Source organism: Alosa pseudoharengus, unplaced genomic scaffold, assembly GCF_046254945.1.
Source record: "Alosa pseudoharengus isolate Yale_2024_CS ecotype anadromous, Long Island Sound unplaced genomic scaffold, YU_APseudo_1.1 YU_APseudo_1.1_scf_22, whole genome shotgun sequence".
Classification (NCBI taxonomy): Eukaryota; Metazoa; Chordata; class Actinopteri; order Clupeiformes; family Clupeidae; genus Alosa; species Alosa pseudoharengus.
The window spans coordinates 16,585,060-16,601,465 of record NW_027468680.1 but is presented as its reverse complement, the minus strand read 5'-3'; the positions used below and the strand labels follow the sequence as shown (position 1 = coordinate 16,601,465).

The following is a 16,406-nucleotide window of genomic DNA, read 5'->3' as shown; positions in this document are numbered from 1 at the left end:
GTAAAACCCTGTTGTTTCTTGTCCGTGCTGAAGCTCCACTCTAGGTTGGCGGGCCTCCGAGATGATCGGCGGGGCCATAGGACCTACGACTCGCGAGTAACTATTCCCCACCGACCAACCCAACCCACCCCTTCTACCTCTCCCTGACCCGACCCAAAGGAGCCGCCTCCCATCCGCAAACACTGCTTTGCGAATTCCTCCGACACAAGCTTTTTTTTTTTCACTTTTGTTGTCGTTGACGTTGTCATTTGTTACACATTTCTTCATTGTAGTATCGTTGTCTGATAGCGCTCGTGTTTCCACATCCTCGTTTTGTCGTTCTCTCTTTTCGTTTTTTTATTTTTTCTGCGCTGGAGTGTATCAATGTTTTTTGCGTTTTTTGGCTCTATGGTTGCTCTCTCTTCTCTTGGTTTTGGTTGAGTCGATGCTCTGTCTGTACAGTAGATGCCGTGTCTATCAGATGCCTGATGAAAGTGTGCTAGCTGTAGTTGGACCATGCTGTTGCCTCAATGTCACATCCTTCTCCTACACTCTCCTTCTTCAGTCTTCCCCTCCCTCTCTCTCTCTTTCTCTCTCCCTCTCTTTCTGTCTCTATCTCCTTGTTTTTTCCATCATATTATCATTTTCTATGTGTCCTTGCGAGTCTTTTCCATTTGGGTTTTGGTTCTTGTTGGACCTTAGAGTGTGTGAAGGGTTTCTCCGACTGCCCAACATTACACTTGAGCATTTCCATTCGGCCCGTAGGCTGGGGCTACTCGGCTGGCATCACAGGTGACGCGGGGGAGAGTAGGACGCAGGTCATATATTTTTTCCTAGCAAGAAAAGATCGGGTGAAAGAGGGAGAGAGAGAGAAGTTCATCCCACGTGCCAAGTACAGCTTGCAATAGTGCACCTGGCCGCCAGTATCCCTGACCTACGGGGAGCTCATTGTGCTGAACGATTCTGTTGAGTTTTGACTCCATGCTCTTTTCCTGTTGCGTTGGTTACGTTTGTTCCTGTTACTGTGATCTATCTTTATCAGTAGTAGATCAATAGTACTTGCTGTAGTAGTTGTAGTAGTAGTGATGGTAGTGGTAGTAGCTGTAGTTACAGAGTCATTATCATCATCACATCTTTTACTGCTAGATTCTGTGTGTGTACCATAGGCATATTAACAGGAGGAAAGTATAGTTAGTGATTACACTTTAACGTTAAACTTTAAATGTTTGTAATGGATTTAATGTTAATTATTGTTGACTATTTTTAGGCATTTGCAGTTGAGTAACTGCTTGACTTACATTTCTCAGGTGTAAGGTATTCTGTTGTGGTCATGATGGTGATGATGATGATGATAATGATGAGGTTGATGATGTTGATGATGGTGTTCAGGTGTGACATACTGACCCATAGAATCCGCTGGTGCTTCCTCTTTTTGGTTGTGTGTCGGTTTGTGTGTGTGTGTGTGTGTGTGTGTGTGTGTGTGTGTATGTGTGTGTGTTAGACGAGCAATCCACTCTGTGTTTTTGCCAGTCAGTGGAATGCTGCTATCCTCTCTGGACAGAGGATTGAGCTGCTGCCTTTGGTCTCACTCAGTCTTCATCTCTTGTTTTCCCCCCCTTGTCTTCCTTTTCTTCTTCTTCTCTCTCTCTCATTCTGTCTCTCTCTTTCTCTCTCTCTCTCTTTCTCTCTCTTTCTCTCTCTCTCTCTCTCTGCCTGTAGGTGCAATCTCGCTGTAGCAGCAAAGAGAACATATTGCGATCCAGTAAGTGACTTCCATATGCACACAAATACAATCACAAATACATGTTACTGTTGTCTAGCTTGAAATATGCGTTAAGACAGACAGTGTTGCTTTGAACCTTCCCTTAAGGCAACATTCCAACAAACCCAGTGCGGCTTTCCAAGCATAAAACACAACACAAGTAATTAGGTACAAAGTTGAATGTAGCCAGTAATGTGGACCACACGCTGCTAGGTCCTTTTGTAATGTAATATAAAAAGTGAATAGCTGCACTCAACATTACTCAACAAATTTGAGCCTGGTAACACGGCATTTGGATTTGATTATGGGGTGTGTTTCAACCTAGCCTGGAAGCCAGTCCTAATTTATCCCTCCCACAAAATTTGAGGATTTAAAATGCCTTAATGTTTTTTTTTTTTCTGTTTGTCTTTTAAAGTTATTGCACGTTAATTATGCAAAGTTATTATTTTGTGTAACAGACGCGATAACGGAATCTAAACATCACGCTTCTCCAGCAACATTGATTTTGCCGTAAAAACCCCCAACTCGAGCGCACTCAGGTGATGTGGATGACTGCTTCCCTGTTGCTCACCTGTCCTTCATTGTATGAAGTCTGCCAAAACAATTTGATCAGCGTGAACACATCTTAACCGGGCATAGAGACTTCTCAATGGAGCGATTTCAAACCAAATTGCCCACCCTGGTCAATTCGAACTGGCTTCCAGGCTATCATTTTAATACAGTGTTTCAGAAATGTGCTTCATCAGGGTGTAACCTTTCTCTCTTGCCCAGAGTACTCAGTCTTTAAAGGTCATGCTGAAGCTGGACCAACATACTGTAAATAGACAAAAAAAAAAAAGAATTAGGTCGCTCAAATGGCAAGAATTGTATTTTATTATTTGTATTCTGAATTGTATAGTTTTATCATTAGCATTGTTTTGAAGTAACACCAAAGATACTGTGCTTCTTTCCTCTGGCTCAGATATCCTGGAGCCTCCTCAGAAGATGACACAGACTGACGAAAGGCCAGATATAATTTATTACTTAGCCGAGGGATGCCTGGTCAGCAATAATTTAGATTAGCTCCAGGCTTGACTCCATTGTCAGGACTGTTAGTTTTGATGTGTCCCCCCCTCCCCTGGTGATTTGTGTGATAACTTTGAAAAGGCCTTAAGGGAAATAAAAGAGCAGGAAGGAGAGATAGGAGATCCACACATCGCTGTGGCAACGGCTGTTTGATGGTGACACCCCTTTGGTCGTCTGCAGGTCACAGTGCGGTGGACATCACCAAGGTGGCGCGCCGACACCGCATGTCCCCCTTCCCGCTCACTTCCATGGACAAGGCCTTCATCACGGTGCTTGAGATGACCCCTGTGCTTGGCACTGAGATCATCAATTACAGAGGTGAGGAGAAGGAGGAGGAGGAGCATGACCGAACACACACACAACACACACACACACACCACACACCACACACCACACACCACACAACACACAACACACACAAACACACACACACACACACAAATCACTCAGTCACTCTGCTCTATGCTATATACACACTATATGCAAGTTCAAATGTACAGTGCACACACACATACTCATAGTGTGTACTCATGCATACACATGTAGAAAAACATCTCTTTTTATACACTACACCATACACGCACACACTCACACTCTTTCAGTTGAACACCTGAAGCCCCACTCATCAGATGACTACTCTGAGGTAAGATGGAAGGTCCCCTGTACAAGCTTACATACTCTTACACTGTGCCTTTAAGACCTAACATTGGATCTGACCAACACAGCAGCGACTATATTGGCACAGCCCAAAAGGCTGTAGATTAAGCAGGGTTCTGGCCAGTGTAAAGTGATGTGTATCCCAGTAGATGTCAACAAGCACAAGCTCTCCATTTCATCCTCCTGTTTTTATATGTTCCTCCTTCGCTTCTGTTTGTCTTTACTCCCCCTGCCACGTTTGCATACCAGAACCAAACGATGTTTGTTTATCTGTTTACTTACTGTCACACACACACACACACACACACACACACACACACACACACACACACACACACACACACACGGTACACACACACTTACACACAAAAGTCACGGTCATGCATTCACATGACCACACCGATTCATGTGTACACTCATGCATGTTTATGAGTTCACAAATGGCCACATACACAAATAAGTCTTGCGCACTAGCACTCACACACTCGTGCATGTGAGCACTAATGCACATACGGAATCTCACTCTCTCTCTCTCTCTCTCACACACACACACACACACACACACACACACACACACACACACACACACACGTGCATGCACACACACCTTAAGTAGGGTCAGCTCTTCATCTCATCCTGCTGTGGTATATCTCTGTGCTAGAGACTCACAGCTACCCCTCATGAGGTCATCACTGTGCACCAGGGGCGCTTTTCTCACCTCCGTGTGACCCACTCATGCAGAAGCTTCCAACTCACACACACACACACACACACACACGCAGTCCAAGTCTGTTCCAGTTCAATGGCTTGTTTCAGTTAATGGAAACAGCTGAACTCACACTTACATAAGGACGAACCTCAATAAGCATGCACCTATGAGGACCTCCTGCATTCAGTCAGGAAGGCTGATTATCAAATACTTGCTGCTTGAAACCAGTAGCTGATTACTTATGATGAATACATTTATTAGTTAGCATTTTATAATTGGCACAGAACACAGAAAACTGTGAACTTAAACTTATCAGAGTTCCTCGAGGCCTCTGCATTTGTGAAAACCTGTCATGGAGAAGTTTAAGCAGGAGTGTAAAGGAACAGCCATTGTCAATCAAAAGGGTTTCAAAAGATCAAAGATTGTGTAGATCATACCATCTAATGCACGGCCTAAGAAAGTACCGGTATATGAGTTTTGTCTGAACTGAACTAAACTGAATATTTGGTAGAGTAGAATAGGGTAGAAAACTGAAAAACCTCTAAATATCTACCAAATCAAGTTAAATTTTCACACATTAAAGGTGTCCGTAATATATGTCATACCAATAAAGAAGGAAGCTTACGAAGAAAGATTGGAAACCATCTAATAGGTTAAAGATGTCTGAGCTGTCATTTTCACCCACATTCATCTTCACCAGCCTTGCTGTATACATGAACCACAAATGTCCTCACTTGCATTCTCAATGTACATTGAACTTTCATTCATTTGAAGCAGGTTTGTGGCAAGTAACCAAAGTTACCGACTCTGAATGCCGAATGCTGAGTAGCAGTATGTTTTCCATCCGCAAATTGTCCACTGTCTCATATTGTTACATATAATTACGTCCCAAGGAGCTGGCTTTTCAGATGTATCAAAAACTAATGCATCTAAAAAAAAAAAAAACACACACCTAAAACTAGGATCAGATCAACCTGTAGCAGAAGAAGCCTGGGTGGTCTTCTCTTGCCGTAATATTCCAGCTGCATTGCTTCCTCACTCTCAGCCTGTCTCCCACTGTGCATCATGATGGCCCTTTGCTTCTGCTTGCTTTTCGCCTTGTTTTTTTTTACTCTTCTGATTTTGAGAAGAGCTGAGATTGTCCCCCACTGTTGTTTTGTTCATTCTGCTCATCGTTTGTTTGTGTGTTTGTTTGTTTACATTGTTGCATCAGCTGTTCCTTTTGTCCGAATATGCTGTTGGACAGGGCTCACATGTCCCCCGTCTCACACAATGTCATCACCGAAGCAGTCTGCCTTCCTTATGCATGCAGATTGTAGTGGTGTTGGGTGTGCTCGTGCTGCATAGTCTGTTTGTGTGAGATGTTTTGTCTTGTGTATATACTCCCATGTGTGGGGGCGTCCTATGATGGATAATGAATGCCCCCCTCCAACCCCTCCCCTCTCCCTTTCCCCTTCCCCGTGTTGCGAGCCATAGGGCCTGAAGTCTCAGACTCGGCCCCCGTTACTCTGCGTAAGCCTCCAGGGCCCGATGCGTGGCCCCTGCCCGGACTGGCCTGCCCGCAAGGGACAAAGTCCAACAGGAGAGGCGCCGACGCTGGCACCCTGTCCCCCTGGCATCAGACAGGTCAGTGGTCCCGGCCTGGCAGGGTGGCACGGAGAACCAAAGGGGGAGGGGGGAGGCGTGGGGGAGCTGGGGTGGGAGCAGCAGAGGGCAGCTGGCTCTTATTTTTTTTTTGGTTTGTGAGTATGACTGAAAAAAAGGAGTCCTCCCGCCACAAGAGGGTGCTAGAGTGAGCGAGAGACTGCTGCACTGCTGCTACCATTGCCGTAGCTGCTGCTGCTGCTGCATCTGCTGTTTGCATGACGCGGCTGCTCTCATGCCACTGCTGTGGACGGGTCGTGGGTGATGATGACCTTGGCAGCCTGGTGCCACTGCATGGGCTACTGACCAGAGATCATCATCCTGCCCACTTGCACTGTTCACTGGAAAACCAGGACAACTGACCCCAAACCTGAGGCTAAGGCAAAGGATTTGTTTTGGTTTCTAATAAAAAAAGAAATATCCTTTAAAACTGCTCTGAGAATCATGAGCCAAACCAACTAGGAGCACAACAGAAGCCAGAAAACAGTAAACCGTAAATTATGTCCTCGGAAAACTTATCCTTGTTTTAATGGATTGTGAGGGACAGAAAGATCCTGCTTTTCGCTATCCCTCATGAGCCTCATCAGTCCATCTTATCCTTTATTTTCCCATGTTTTCTCATGTAAAATACGATGTATTGGATTAGTTACAGAAAACTGTAACCACTCTCATGTTCCGCCACCTCCGCGCTCCACTGTTCATGTCCCTCTTCACCCTTGCACATCACAGCTGACATTGCGAAGGCATCCGTTAGCATTGACAACTATGATAGCAGTGATAACAATGTGAAACAACATGCATTAGCAACGAGTATAGTAAAGCACCTGATGTAGTTTGAGTTTGTCAAAGATCCAAAAACATGATTTGCAGTGGGCAGGTTCTGTGTACTGTAAGTAGCAGAGAGGTGGTGTTCACCAAAGCCAGTCCAAGCAGCATGAATTCACGAGCTCGCACACCCACTCAGACTCAGTCTGTTGACTCCATTCCAACATCAACACAGCGGGACGTGTAATGTGGCCCATAAATTTCCAAAATGGCCGTGTCCGCAAACTTAGATTGGTGTTAACTTATGCAGCAGGGGTGTTTTTTTTAGTGTATGTTAAAAAAAGAGGATTGCACCATTGTATCGGCGTGTATAATTAACTCTCGAGATTTATGAGCCCAAAGCATGCAGAGTAAAAGTCATGTATTTCATCTCCATTACGTGGAAGTGTGATCTAAAGGTTTATTTTCGAGTAGACGTATAGATGTGTGGCAAGGCCAATGTTGAACCGCTGCAGATCCCTTTATCACAAGAGCGGTAAAGAGATGGAGCTCCCTCTAGAGGGACCAGATAGCGATTGTAAGGGTACTGAGGTCTTCTTGAGGGGACCGCCTGGGGAACACAAGTGCATATGGAAGGAAAATGGTGGTGGTAGTGCAGTGGTTAAGAAGCTGGGCTAGCATGCAGTTGCCAGTAAAGTTGTGGGTTCGATTCCCGGCTGCCACCGTTATGCCCTTGAGCAATGCACTTTACCCTGAGTAACTCCAGGGAGACTGGCCCTTGTAATAATTGACATATGAAAGTCGCTTTGTATAAAAGCATCAGCCAAATGAATAAATAAATAAAAATAAAAAAGGAAAGGGGAAAAGTCTTTGTGATGGAATAGATGGCAAAGCCTGAGAGGAAAACTTTGGGGAAATAAGAGAAGTGTAGCCATTTTTGCTTTCAGTGGTTGAATTCTTTTACATTACATTTAGCAGATACTTCTTGACCCTCATGGAGTGGAAAATTCTCCAAGGACCCCTCATAATCGCAACACATAAAACTTAAGTTAATCATGTAGCTGTATAGCCTTTTTTCTGTTAGATGCTTATGTTATATGTATTTTAAAAACATAGAGTGCTAATACCACAATAGTCATGTTAGCAAACTTTGACAGTATGTAGGATTTGTTTAAAGGATTGTTGTTTCTTTGTCAAATGTAGGCCTATTGTGTTGAACACATAGTGTTTGCTTCACATAACTTTCATTTTGTTGGCGGTTAATGAATAGTAAAGTGTTTTGACGTATTGATGTAACGTATCAGCAGATCAGTTGGGCAAATACTGATACTGTAGCATTTTTCGCCATATAAGACAATTTCATATTTTGTAGCAAACTTTGTCAGGGACCCCCGCACAATGTGCTGCGGACCCCTGGGGGTCCCCGGACCCCACTTTGAGAACCAATGAGCTATATTACAAGGGATCACATTGTCCCCGGAGCAACTTGGTGTTAAGTGCCTTGCTCAAGGGCACAATGGTGGAAGCCGGGAATTGAACTGACACCTTTCAGGCTACTGCACGCTGGCCCAGCTCCTAAACCACTACACTACCACCACCCACTACCAAATTTTGAGATAGTGTTTTCAGCATGAAGTTTGAAGAACTGAATTGACTTGAACTGGAAAGGGTGTAGGTATATATGTTTTAACCAGCAGGAAATGAGACAAGAGCCTCATTGGACTAGTATGTGAGAAGTATGATCCACTAGATGGTTGTGTGCACAAACTTTGTGTTCATAAGGACTTTATGTCAACCATACCAAGGGAACTACATGTTCAAAAGGCACATTCAAGAGTTTGAGAAGGCTGCTGCAATTTTACAATAATAGTAGCAATACTGAGAGCTTAAAGTTCCACGTTACTGTGAGGAAGTGATCGCCTTTGAAAACCACTTTTAGGCGGCATATTACTCCACCTCCCCCTTAGCAAGCATTATACTCACACAAACATGGCCAGATGAACACGTACACTTGCACCACACACACACACACACACACACACATACGCGCATGCACACACACACACACACACACACACACACCGTCGTAAGGTTTCTCCACATCTAGCCCCTTACAGTGTGATCCATACCCCATGGGAGCTCATCACTGCCACTGTAGCAGGAGCTTGCAGGCTTTGATCCCAATGGCAGCCAGCTTGGAGTGCCCAGCGGTACCCCAGAGCCCCCCCCCCCCCTTCCTTTGCATGGCACAAAGCTCCAGAGTGTCGGGGTGACAGTCGCCAGTCCTCCGAGGGATCCTCCAGCAGGCTGTGCAGTAATGATCCCCTGCTGTTATGGGGGACCTGTTCCCTATGTGCGTGTTTAAGTACATGGTGGGATCGATCACAACACACATCCACTTATGCTAATCTATGAACGCGTACACACACACACACACACACACACACACACACACACACACACACACACACACACACACACACACACACACACACACACACACACACACACACACAGAGGGGATTAGAGGACGTTTTTGTGCCACTGATGTGTGGCTTACACTGTGGAGTTTGAGGAGTTTCATGCACTGCCATTCTCTGGAGATTTTTGTCTTTTTTGTCTGGCTGCCACAGGGGAGAATCTGTTTACGCTGGTTTGGCTGTGAGGGTCTTTTTTCACCTCACTCTCTTTATGCAAGAGTGCAGTTTGTGTGTGTGTGTGTGTGTCAGGCTGTCTGTCCCAATCAGGGGAATCTCACTGTGTGTCCGTGTTTACCCCACTGTGTGTGTTTATAAAGATGTGCCTCATTGTCGATTGCAATTGTGTGTAAATGTGTGCATCAGGGTGTGTGGGTGTTTTTGTATGTTCACATCGGAGGCATACAGCTGTGTATAATAGTGCATTTTTTATTTGTGTGTGTGTATAAGTGTGTATGTGTGTTGATGAGAGACCTCCACCCCCATCTGTTTGATCGCTGAATAAAGCGACTCGCTATATTTAGACAGTCTCATCTGATGCCATTTTAGTCTGCTCTAATCAGCTTCCAATCCCACTCCTCTCTCTCTCTCTCTCTCTCTATCTCTCTCTCTCTACCCATCTCTCTCCCTCCCCCTCTCTTTCTCTATTATTCCTTCCCTGTCTTCCCTATAGCCTTTATTGCTTCCTTTCCTTGTGCCCCTCACTTCAGCTCTTCCTTCCTCTTGTCCCATTGTTCCCTTGTTTGAGATTATGTGTATACTGTCTGAGAGATATTAAGATGTGTTTATGCTTGTGTGTGTGTGTCTGTGTCTGTGTGTCAGTGTTGTGTGTTGCTTGTTTGTTTTTTTTGCGTATGAAAGTGTCTACTCAACTATGCGTAAATGATGTAATTTGCAAGTCAGTGTCTTCTCTCCTGTGGCACATACACTCCATATTCTGTCGGACAAACTGAGGATCTCACACACTCTCACATCGTCAACCAAGCAGCCTGGCATTCCCATGAGCCTTTGCACCTGTCTTTTGTGTTCTTCCACCTCCTTCTTCATACCCTCCATCAGCCATGCTTCTGGAACCATCTGGTGTGGGTGTACATACGCGCGCATGTTTCCATCAAGACTGTAATGGACAACTTGAATCAAAAGATTCATTGTTATATAAAGTGTGCACATGCCACTTTCCAGAGTGTTCAAAACAAGTATTGTCATTTAGAGAAGTGCTGTGTACACACACACACACACACACACACACACACACACACATACAGTACACACACACACACACACACACACACACATATACACACATACACACACGCACACACACACACACACCCAGAGAGAGAGAGAGATACAGACACACACTCATCATCTGTTTAGGGACAAAACTGCCCCTCTCTATCTCACTCTCCCTGTCTCTTCATCTCTGTAGATGGCATGGGCCGCGTCCTGGCTCAGGATGTATATGCCAAAGACAACCTGCCCCCGTTCCCCGCCTCGGTCAAAGATGGCTACGCTGTCAGAGGTGAGTGCCACAAATGTCCAGTGAACATTTTCTACGGATGGGCTTTCTGAGATACATGTGCATATTGATAGCTCTGCTTCTTCTGTTGACAGTAGTGATACATATGGAGACAGTGTAAATGTTAGACTGTCTCTGTGTTTTGCTTTGGTAGTGCTTGTGGAAGAGACCAGCACCTGGGGAGGGAGTTGTTATTTAAGGCACTCTACATTTACCACTGAATTGTTGTACCTCTCTGTCTTTTTGTCTCATCTCTGTCTCTCTCTCTCTCTCTTTCTTTCTCTCTATCTCTCTCCCTCTCTCTCTCCCTCCCTCTCTCCCTCTTCCTCTTCTCTCTGATAGCTGCTGATGGCCCAGGGGATCGCTTCATCATCGGGGAGTCCCAGGCTGGAGAGCAGGTGAGACACACACACACACACACACACACACACACACACACACACAATGACTCACACTCTCTTTCTCTCTCTTTTTTACAAACACACATACACACACAAACACACACACACACAGACTGAGGCCTTCTGTCCACAAAGGTTATTTGTGCTCAGCTGTCTGGCCAGTCATGCACAGAGAGATGACTGCTCTGTCTGTCTCTCTCCTCAGGCCACTGGGTCAGCAGCACCTACCTCATAAAGAAGACATGTGTGTGTGTGTGTGTGGGGGGGGGGGGGGGGAGGTCTTCCACTGCTTTTCTTAGTTTTGCTTTAGGGAAATCCTTGGACAGAATGTTGGATATCTTTGGAAGAAAAGGGGAAATTAAAATGTTCTTTCTACACTCTCAGATCAATAGCTTAACTGGTTGTATTAGTAAATACATGTACAAATCATCAGGCATTGTCTGCATGCATGGTATTCTGTAGTCGATATAGGGATTGGCGAACCAGGAGGGACATAGAACAAGAGTTTAGAAATTGAACCAGACAAGTTGTTGACCGTTCATATAGATCTCTGTTTCTCGAGGTCACCGAGTACTATCGGTACAGAAAAAAAGGGAAAACAATTGGTTTCAAGTTGCTGCAGCCAGGCAGATACAGCGCTACAAGTTGCTGCAGCCAGGCAGATACAGCGCTACAAGTTGCTGCAGCCAGGCAGATACACTCTTGTGGCATGAACATGGGGGCTCACAAACATGCCCCCAGAGTGTGGCCCTGTATCTGCCTGGATGGACGAGAAAACTTCTTAACAAAAAGAAGAGAAGGAGGGAGAGAGAGAGAGAGAGAGAGAGAGAGAGAGAGGGGGGGAGGATGAGTGTGTGCTGGACTATTTGCCATGTGGGGAGGCTGGGACTCCAGGTCTGCCCTTGCACTGAGTCCCACTGGTGTGACATGCTAACGCAGAACAGCTGGGAGGTGGTCTGGACAAACAGCAGGCCAGCTTGTCTGCACTCGTCACCATCAGTCTCTGCAGCTGTGCCCTGCCCTGCCACGCCAGAGGAGGGAAACACTGCGAGCGAGCTAAATACAGGGGCTTTGTGGCCCGTGCAGAATCACCAGAATAACATGGTGGAAAATTTGGAGCCATTAGCAAATCTGTTTTTTGTTTTGTGCTTTTGTCCCAAATATATACTGCATACTTAATTCACCCGGTGGGCCCTGATTTAAAAGGGGAGCTAAGTGCAAAGTCCGTCAACAAGCAAAGTTATCATGCATGAACTATATGTGGGAGCGTTGAAATGACTCATGGATGTTTGTGCTTAAGGTCTTACCCATGGACTTTTTGTTAAATTAGCTTCAGTTAGACTTAAGACTGCACGTTGTTCATCATTCAGATTAGGACCTGATGTGTTTTGGATACAAATTCAGATTCCATTTTGAGTCCTCATAATGACTTACAGAGTGTATTATGTGGATATTTGTGTTTTTTTTTGTAGCCTACACACACAGTCATGCCAGGGCAGGTGATGCGTGTGACAACGGGAGCTCCGATCCCTTGTGGAGCCGATGCTGTGGTGCAGGTGGAGGACACGGAGTTACTGCGTGAATCCGAGGATGTGAGTGCACACACACACACACACACACACACACACACACAGACACGCTCACGCTCAGAGTCAATGTTTGTGTGTACAGATCAGGTTATTTTATCTCTGTATATGAGTAAGCTAACAAAATATAAAGATACATTCTTTGGAATAGACTTACAACATTTAGAATTGAAATCAATTTAAAAACTAAAAACAATTGGTATTACGGCTGTTTTCTGTCTGCTGGTTTATCCCACTCCATCATTCTTTTATGGTATTGATGCCGCTTTAATCATCATTGGAGATTGTACACAAATTTGCTATTGGTTGAAGAAACCGCTTTCTTACAACTTGCAGGGCACAGAGGAGCTGGAAGTGCGAATTCTGGTGCAGGCGCGACCTGGACAGGACATCAGGTGAGTGAGCACGAAACACACACACACACACACTCTCACACTCACACACACACACACACACATACACACACACACGCCAGAAGATTACAGCAGGAGATGATTTCTCATTGGCTACCCCGCCCTTTCTCTCTGCAGGCCCATTGGTCACGATATCAAACGTGGGGAGTGTGTTCTGGCCAAGGGCACCCACATGGGCCCCTCTGAGATCGGCCTGCTGGCCACGGTGGGCGTCACCGAGGTGGAGGTACAGAAGTTCCCCGTTGTGGCCGTCATGTCCACAGGCAACGAGGTGAGCGTTAGGAGGAACTGCAAAAGACACAAACATCCAAGCTTACTCTCATTCTCTCAAGCACTATGTGTGTTCTATGTGTTTGTGTGTTTGCTCATTTGTGAATATGTGTATGTGTGTCTGTGTGTTCTTGTGTGTAGCTGTTGAACCCAGAGGATGACCTGCACCCTGGGAAAATCAGGGACAGCAACCGCTCCACCCTACTCGCCACCATCCAGGAGCACGGCTACCCCACCATCAACTTGGGCATCGTTGGAGACAAGTAAGGCTATTACACACACATATACTTCCACTCGAACGCAGTGGTTTATATTGTAATTATGTTGAATAGAGGCGGACATCCCGGGTTCCAGAATGTAAGTCCTGCCATATGGGGCGTGCCATGACAAAATAAGTCCAGTTCGACAAATTACAAAAAAAAGGGTTTATTGGATATTCATAATCCACAGACCTTAGGGTTTAAAACAAGGGGTCATTTGTTCAATTCCGTTTAGCCAACCCAGATATATTGGCCAAAATGTGAAAGATATCCTCACCTCAGCAAAAAAAAAAGTTTTGAGAAAATCAGCTTTAAAGTTTGTGAAGTGTAAATGAGCATATTATGTAGGCTATTTCCTCTCAACCTCTCAACCAATCACATCACAAGATGATACATCCTGGTAAAGTTCTCTTTGCCTTTGGAATTAAAATAGCCGCAGTGCTATCGCTGTTAATCTCCAAAGAAATCCGTAGCCAAAGGTTGATTGAATTGCTTCAGAATCCGAAAAGATCCGAACTACACAGCGCAGCTTCTGCTCCATTCACGCAGGCGGTAAAACTCGTGAGGCATTCGTAGTTAACTATAACTTGTGAGGTAGCCTATAATGTTCGATCAACTTCTAAAAACGACAAGGACATCAATAGCCTAATGCATAGCCTAATGTTTTTGTTTCTAAATAGGCCACCAACTCCAAAACATATTGAATCGGACCAATCGGGTGCAATATCCGTGAGGAATCTGGTCAGCAACCACTGTATGTTTAGCTTCGTTGCGTAGGTAGGTTAGGTTGCGGTTTCTCCTCCTAAAATAGAAAATTTCTTCAGAATAATTACGAGTGGATAGCCTATTTATGATGACTTCTTGAAGAGGCCAAAAGCCAAAACACAAAGTTATAAGACCAAAGACAACGGAAACATTCCAGTTCTCACACATCGAGCGTCTGAAGGAGGAAGAAAAACGTCAACTTTTTTATCCAAACTTTAATGCGCAGCCTACACATTTGGCCTTCAAAATCATATTTCTAGGTCGTTTTACAGTAAGATACATCTATAAGTGATAGATAAGAGGTAAAGGAATGTGTTCGAAAATGCATAATTTTGTCATTTTTCAACCCTCTCTCCATTCAAATCGCTATATCTCGAAAACCGTGACCTTTATTCTTTCAACCTGTGCACTGAACACAGGTGATATCACTAATTATCTGATCTACCTGGCTGCTAATTAGGATGAGCTGGTTTACCAAATGGTTGGATCAAATACTTGGCAGGACTTTTACTTTCTGAATCCGGGACGTCTGCCTCTGATGTTGAAGAATGTACTGTGTGTGTGTGTGTGTGTTTATCTCTCCCATATGCATATGCACACACTCACGGTGATGTGTCTGTTGTCTCCTCAGTCCAGATGATTTGCTCAACGCCCTGAATGAAGGAATCAGCCGTGCTGACGTTATCATCACCTCAGGTGGCGTGTCCATGGGCGAAAAGGTGAGCTTGACTCTGTGCTTTTAAGTGTGTTGCACAAAAGGAAATAAAGAATGAATTGACTTAAGATGTTTTACGCAACCAGCCCCTGATTAGTTGTCTGTCGACTCTGGCTGTCTTTCTGTCTCAGGACTACCTGAAACAGGTGCTGGACATCGACTTACATGCCCAGATTCATTTTGGACGAGTATTCATGAAACCTGGGTGAGTCTTGACAGTGGATTCCAGGATAGGGCAGTGTTTTATCCACTTCTCACAGTTCCGATTGCATCTCCTCACTGATTCTTTTTGTCACTATCCATTTCTTAGTCTTCCTACTACGTTTGCCACTCTTGACATCAATGGGCACCGAAAGCTGATATTTGCCCTGCCAGGTAAGTGTGTGTGTGTGTGTGTGTGTGTGTCTGTGTCTGTGAGAGGGGCTGTAATTTGGCCTTACGTAAGGCACGTGCATGAGATGTTAATGGTTAATGACTGGCACTTGCAGGAGTTGTGGATGGTTAGTGACTATACAGAAATATTACTGTGCTACTCACAAATACTAATCAGACTTGCATGCAGAGTTGACTGAAACTATTTAGATGTTGTTTCCTACATATACTGTAGGGCTGGGTATTGATTGTGTGTTGTGTTACATCCATATGGGTGACGTTTATACCATTTTCAAATTAATGCTACATTTTACTAATTATTTTTTTAATTGAAAATTTAATGTCATTAATGGGAAGACCTCCCGAGTGAAAAACAGTTCTAAATTAATATTACTTGGCAAATGTAATCTCCATTGCATTTTTTTTAACTGTCAAATTACCAGCTGGAATCTGACTACTGAAAAATGAAAGTAGTTTTGCATTTTGAAGACCTAGAGATCTCACAAACACAGCTCTTAAGTTCTAGCGGGCACAGTCTACTTTGGTTAGTCAGTTTGTGGTGTTGCTGATCCTTAAAACCATTTATTATTGGCTTCAGATCTATCAAAATACTGTACTTTGAAAAGCTACACTTTTGTCATTTTTCATTTTGACTTGATGAAATTAACTTTGTTTTTATTAATGGTATGATGACAAATCACTGCACAGAACAGCACCACTGTAAGGTTTTAAATTGCCATACCCAGCCCTACGATCTGCATGAGCACCCTCTCTTCCCTCCCGTCTCTGACCACCTAACCAACCACTGGTCAATACACCATGCTATTAACTGCCCACTTTATCCACATGTACCCATTCCTGACCCCCTGCACCAAATACTAACATCTAAATAGCCTATTGCCTCTTGACATTAACATACCCTCCTCGTTCTTGCCACCTCCCATCCCACCCCAAAACACACAGTGTGCCACTCTCCCCCAACCCTGGACTTTTGAGTGCGAGTTCAGGAGTCAGTGGGTCTTCTTTCGGCTGTATGAGGATCTGGTG

General features: G+C 44.6%; 1 protein-coding gene across 1 annotated transcript in view; it reads left to right on the top strand.

The window, feature by feature from the left end:
* Positions 1–16,406, top strand: part of gphna (gephyrin a) — a gene marked incomplete in the record, with an annotated part of 65,532 nt that overhangs the window by 46,226 nt on the left and 2,900 nt on the right. The window contains 12 exon segments of the mRNA XM_076300783.1: positions 34–96; positions 1,699–1,741; positions 2,987–3,124; positions 10,488–10,580; positions 10,920–10,975; positions 12,451–12,570; positions 12,901–12,959; positions 13,095–13,248; positions 13,389–13,510; positions 14,904–14,991; positions 15,119–15,192; positions 15,298–15,362. Coding sequence (XP_076156898.1) covers positions 34–96; positions 1,699–1,741; positions 2,987–3,124; positions 10,488–10,580; positions 10,920–10,975; positions 12,451–12,570; positions 12,901–12,959; positions 13,095–13,248; positions 13,389–13,510; positions 14,904–14,991; positions 15,119–15,192; positions 15,298–15,362 — 1,075 coding nt within the window.